We start from the raw sequence: 6,362 nt of genomic DNA on the forward strand, positions 1-6,362 counted from the left end.
TAGGGACGGAATTGTGTCAGTCAGAGCGAGAGCTGTTGATTGGTCGGTTATTTCATATAGTTTCATTGGGCCGTTCAAAAGTTAAGGCCGGGACGAGGAGGGGGAAGAAAGTCTCGACAAAGAATGACCACCTGTATGAGGTTCCCGTCGAAAGCATTGATCTGAATCCTGACGCACGAGTCAATGAATCCGCATCCCTCAAGTCACAGATCCTTCGGCGATCCTTATCGAGCTCTCGACAAGCCCGATCGTGTAGCGATCCGGCCCGTCACGGCAATGCGCGGGGATCGACTCGGATTCAGCTGGCAGAGGCTACGCGAGTCCGATGAAGGCTGGTGGCGATCAAGGTCCTCGGAAGGAATCCATCTTCAAGCGAAAATCAGCGCAAATGTACATAATATGAATTCGTATTCCCGATTCGGCTGTTCCACTGTGCGGGCAGATGAGCTCGCACACGCTCCTCGGAATAATTTAGTGCACGCGATTGCCATGGAAACTCCTCTGGGACCCGCAAGGAACGAGCCGTGGGAAAACAGCAATCGAGTACATGCGTCGATCACTCTCAGGAGCGAGGACATCTTTAAAAGTAGAGAGACATCTGATGTAGTATTTCGGAATCGAATTCGCTGATGCGGGTATATTTCGCCGTTGGTTTTTCGGGGGGGCATCCAAAGATCTCGATCACGAATTTCTCGATCCGCAATGAGTTAGGACACGATGAACAAAGGGTAACCCCAGAGACCATGACAGACGAGACGAATCACACCTTATGGTTCGATGATGATTGATGAATGAGTGACTCTCCATTCTTTGAGAACCCGAATGCATATCCGAGCTTGAACTCGACTGGCTCCCTTCGATTGGCTCGAATGTCGAGAATCATATTCTCGACAGAGCTCCGCCTGTGGGTTCTCCAAAGCGATGCTTTGCGGCACGTGTCGCTGACGTCTTCCTCCCAGACAGATCTGTGGCTGAAAATGGTCAATGCCTCGATCTTTCCAAGTTCCATAACGTTCTCCTCGGTTTCTCGTCGTCTTTCTCGGCCTGAGGATCTCTGACATGCTGCGGGTGCAGCAAATTCGACAGAAGGGTCAGTGTGCCACGGCCTCCGGTTGCGAAACGTGCTCCCGCGGAAACGTCGTTGACTCTCCAATGAGCGGAGCCTGTCGGCTACGAGGCAGTTCTCCTAGGTTTTCGCTGGGTTCCCCCTAGGACCTCCGGGGAGGCTTTGCTTTCGGTGTCGCTTGCTGAGCTCATCCATCGGTGTTCATCTGGTCTCGATCGGCATTGGGCGGCGGTATCTATCCCGGCTTGTATCCTGCACCTATCTTGATATGTGTGTGTACCTTTCAGAGATGGCAAGGACATTGAAAATTTCTACTTGAAGGAGAGAACAGATTCCTAGGATCGGGAAATGCAGTTGCGCGCAAGGACTGATCGAGCGGACCAAAGGATGGGAACGAGCGCTTCGCTGAACCTTCGTTCAGTATTGATTCCTTTGTCCAACGATGAGACGACCGATGGAAATGAGGGCGGTTGAATCGAGAGAGATTTGTGATAAGCCGAGTGATTAGGAACCTGTTCGACAAACACTTTCCACTAAGCTACTCCTCCCAGTAAGCTTTGATTTTGGATGTGAATCACACGCCACGGGCGCTTCGCAACGCACAACGCAACGTTACGATGTGGGGATCCGTAGCAGCCTCGCTTTTCTTGGTGGTTCTATTCTACGTGGTAATTCAGTACAGGTGCGTGATCCAATCGAGCACCCTGACAGAGGAGAATTTTTCATCAGAGCGGCGACTCCTTGATTGTGACGTCGCATGATTCAAATAAGCATAATACCTAATTATAATAGATGTGTATGTACTAGAAGAATGGTAGAATACTTCGGGTAGAAGTGTCCGGTGAAACAGACGAAAGCATGGGGTGGGCCTGTTTGGGAGATTTCTTCCGATTTCGAGTGCTACAGTCCATGACGAGGATTGTGAATCCGTCGAGGAAATGGAGATGGGGTGTTCTTGGAGTGCTCCAGCGGCTCCGCGTTCAATGGGTCACCCCCTGCACTCCTGCTCTGGGTATCACAAAGAGTGAGGTTGAATTGTGAACTACTTGCGAATGAGTGTCTCCACAGACGACGTCGCGAAATTTTCCGGCGCTTCGAGAAGATCAACGTTCCTGGTCCGAAACCCTCCTGGATATGGGGGAATGCCTTGGAGATAGAACGGAATGGTTTGATCGCAATGCAGGTCGAATGGCATCGGAAATACGGACCCGTGATTGGTTATTTCATGGGGGAGATTCCCATTTTAGCGATCTCCGATGTGGAGCTCCTGAAGCTCATTGAAATTAAAGACTTCATGGACTTCGCGGATCGACCGGTGAGTTCATCTGCCGCTCAACTCCGAGCTCCAAGACTATGAAGAGCATCGCTTCATATTGAACGAAGCGCACCCCGTCGCCAGAGCGCAGTCTAGCCATCGTCCTCATCCGTTGCAGAGGTTTATGACCGGTGCCGGCTCAGGAATTCATGATCACGCACTGACCGCTCTCACAGGCGAACGCTGGAAACGCGTTCGATCGACTCTCACGCCGTCATTTACAATCAGTAAACTGAAAGCGGTTCGTACGCGCCGATTCTCGGGAATGACTCCGCCTGAAGGCGAGAGCTATTCCCCGTAGAGAGAGGATGAGAGGGTGGAGATCCTGTGCTCGACAAGCAGACACAAATATAATTTTCGTCATGTCTCCCTCAAGCTCAATCCCGAAGTTGCTGCCATCGTCGACGAATTCATGGAAAATGTCGAGAAACACGAGAACAAGGACATGGAGATATCTTCGTACTATCAGGTGGGTCATGGAATCACTCTAAATCCGCCGGAAGCCGTATTACCCCAGTTCGCGATGTACGGCAATATCGGAAACGCGTGATCCGAAGCGTGTCTCGTCCCCAATTCATTTCCCCCGAGAGACATCCGTTGTCCGTGTGAAAGCGTGAGAATTTCCACATCGCGTGAAAATCGAATCATCCATCAATCCGATCCATCCGAGCTCGCCCCGAAAGGGCCGGTGTCACCTGTGAATCTGAGAGCTAGGCTTCGAGAACGTATATTCGGGCCAAGTTCCGACAGGAGCAATTCACCGGAGTGATCCTAAATATTCTGTCAACTGCAGGCTCTGACTATGGACACAATTTGCAAGAGTGCACTTGGAGCTGATTTCGGTATTCAAAAACACGGCCCCAGCCATCCACTCGTCGTCGCCGCGAAAGCTCTCTTCGATGCGCATAGCAGTATTATTCAGACAATTCTTGGTGAGTTCAGAGACGTCTCTGCCCGAGTTGCGCGGTGCAAACCCTCCATCACTCGATCCATGAGCGAACGATAAGTTTTGGAAGTTCGAAATAGAAACCGCACCTTATGTTCATGTGGAGCATCGATGTAATTCCTGAAGCGTCATTCCAGGGAGCTTCCATCCGCTTCGTCACCTGCTCTACCTCATAGTCAAGCTCCGTATGTGGATCTCTGGGAAGAAGCTGTCGGGGAACCCCATAATTTCGTTGAAATCGAAATGTAGACAGATTGTAGAGAGTCGAAGAGCTGATTCGAGCGTGAGTGAGCTTTCCGCATAGTCCAGAGACATACGACGATAATCTCGCATGCATTCCTTCTTCCGATGCGTTCTCCGGAATGAATCTCATGAATACGTTTTCCGCGCCTCGCTACTGGCTGTAACGAGAAAGAACTTTCTTGCTCCTTCCCGAGCTCTCGAAACCTGCGCCTAACCCCCGAACTTTATTCGCAGAACACGCGAGTCGACCTTTTACAGATGATGATAGACGCTCAAGGATCTGAGCTGGAGCACACGAGCCTGACGATCGGTGAAAAAGATGATGACTCGAAATTCATCGCCCCAACGTGTCCTATGGCGAATGCTTCGAATCCGTACAAACTCTCAGAGCAAGAAGTCATCGACAATGCCTTCCAAGTGCTGCTTGCAGGGTGATCTCCTTTCCCGCAGTCTCCTCCGTGATGATAGGTCTCGATTGACTCAAAAGAGTTCGCCCAAGCCAATGCGCGTATTCGGAATTCCTCTTCGACTTTGCAGGTATGAGACCACTAGCAGCAGTCTAGCGTTCATCACTCGTATGCTCCTACGTTTTCCCGAAGTTCAAGAAAGACTCAGAGAAGAGCTAATGAGGGCAACCGATGAGGGCAAGGTCTTCGATTTCGAGAGGCTGCAGAAGTGCTCCTACATGGAGGCGGTCATCCAAGAAACTCTCCGACTCCGGCCACCAATATATTCGTGAGTCGCAACACTTACTGGTGTAAGAACGTTAGCTCCGATCCCCGCTCTGGATATTGAGGGGACCTCCCTTTCTTCCGCTCATTCCAGGTTCACGATTCGAGAAGCTTCTACGGAGAAATTCTACGAAGATTTCAATCTGAGGATTCCCAAGGGCCAAGCGGTTTTCGTCTCTACCCAAGCCCTGCATCTTCGGGACGATTATTTCGCCGATCCACACGACTTCAAACCCGAAAGATTCTTACCGGAAAACCGAGCCTCACTAGTGGCGAACGCGTGGCAGCCTTTCGGCGCCGGACCGAGAAATTGCATCGGGATGCGTTTCGCGCAGCTAGAGATCAAGCTCACTTTGGCGAAACTTCTCACCAGATATCGATTGTCGTGTAACACCGAGCCCGCGGGCGACCCGAATATCGAGACTGTCTCGACAAACAATGTGATACAGAGAGTGAAAACTCCTGTCGTATGCAAGATAAAGAGATTGTAGACTCCGAATTCTCCAATTGTTTACATCCGATAGTCGAGCTCCGGTTCCGCGATAAATCTCTGTTCATTAGGCTCGTTCCGCCTACGCGCGTCTCAGGCGGCTTTCCCCGAAGGAGCCCAGGCCATGAGGAGGATCTCACGCCCTTCGCTCCACATGATTATCGAATCAGCCCGCCCGATTGCTGTACTAGTATCGCAAGCTTATCAAAATCGACCGCAGACAACGGGCTTTGCGTCGATTTTTGGTCACCGGAACACTCGGAAATCTTGCGGGAATCGTTCACGAAAAATCCTGTGAGGGCTGCACTCAGCCGCCCACATGTATTCGACATCAAATATCTACTCGCGAAGAGCTACTAATGAGAATTCCGATCACTATACATGACGTGGTGATTATCGAGTAAAGACAATTGAACTCTTTTCTCTTAGACCGGGATTGTGTTCAGTAAATTATAATAACCCCTCACCCCCTAAAAGTAAGCCCGGGAGTCTTTCTTTAGGGTCGAAGGAAAACAAGCCCCGGACTTAAATTCGGGGAAACACGGTAGCTGCACGCCAACAGGAGTTTTCGATCTCTTGGGGTATTGACACAAGTGGAGCTCCGATGAACGCCCACGCAGGGTTATAGGGGAAGATGTTCAACGATTAAGTTTATCATGTCCTGCATTCAAGAGGGCAACATTGCGATGCGACGCGCTGCTGCTTTTGCAAAGCCTCCCCCCCCAAACCTAGGGGACGCACAATCCGATTGTTCACGGCCCGACCGTCTTTGCGCCACAGAAACGGAGGCCTTTCTCCGCAGAATCTATCCGAGCTGTGCTGTATGGGGAACGAGTAGGGAAGACAGCAGGTGAAACACCGAAAGACTGAAAATCACCCGGTGGAGTCCCCCGTCCAACTGTGGCGGTGCAACGGATTGGGCTATGTAGAATAGGTCTTCATCTAACAAAGGGGGTAGGAGGCCGTCATCAACGTCTAATGAACGTAGCGTCCCCTTGCGGGCCCGCGGAGTCCATCTTGCCCTAAGTTTCCCTGTTTAGGAGTCCGGTTCCTTCTCTCACCACTTCTGGAGTGAACTATTTACTCCAGCAAATCAGATTTGCTGTGGGGATAACAATGCTTTTAGTCTGCTTTCGGCGAGGGGTCGATGCAAGCTCCCCGAACTTTCAGCAAGAGACACGCTGATCGCGAACCCTCGGCACCCCAGTGAGCTGTTCCGATGACTGATACGGGAAGAATGATTCACGCGGATACTTTTTCTCCACGCGGGAACTTGAGCATCGGCAACTGGAGCTTGATCCTCCATAATAAATGAACGACTAGAGCCGGGGAAGCGAACTCAGTAGCGTTCAGATTGTCGATCTTCGCAGAATGCAAGGGATTAAGTCAAGGCGGTACGTCTATTCTGAGCGTGCCTCCACAGCTCTCCGTGCTAACCGGAGGGGGATTTCGATTGAAGAAACTGAGCACTAGCGGAATCAGGAAGGAAAACGCAACGCTCGTCAACTTTGTGAATGTATGGCTCTATCATTTTTATTCTTCTTAGTATTTATATTATATATAGTAATAGT

The 6,362-nt window shown here is 50.7% G+C and overlaps 1 protein-coding gene across 1 annotated transcript; it reads left to right on the top strand.

Annotated features, from left to right (window-relative positions):
• The first annotated feature begins 1,643 nt into the window (after positions 1-1,643).
• On the top strand, positions 1,644-5,267 carry LOC100897252 (cytochrome P450 3A4). The gene is made up of 9 exons (XM_003743638.1): positions 1,644-1,748; positions 2,135-2,381; positions 2,500-2,622; positions 2,758-2,850; positions 3,175-3,313; positions 3,465-3,610; positions 3,805-4,001; positions 4,108-4,305; positions 4,396-5,267. The coding sequence occupies exons 1-9, from the start codon at positions 1,684-1,686 to the stop codon at positions 4,790-4,792; spliced, it is 1,605 nt and encodes a 534-aa protein (XP_003743686.1). The 5' UTR covers positions 1,644-1,683; the 3' UTR covers positions 4,793-5,267.
• Positions 5,268-6,362: the final 1,095 nt, after the last annotated feature.

The sequence above is a fragment of the Galendromus occidentalis genome, unplaced genomic scaffold, assembly GCF_000255335.2.
Source record: "Galendromus occidentalis unplaced genomic scaffold, Mocc_1.1 scf7180000077450, whole genome shotgun sequence".
In the NCBI taxonomy this organism is placed as follows: domain Eukaryota; kingdom Metazoa; phylum Arthropoda; class Arachnida; order Mesostigmata; family Phytoseiidae; genus Galendromus; species Galendromus occidentalis.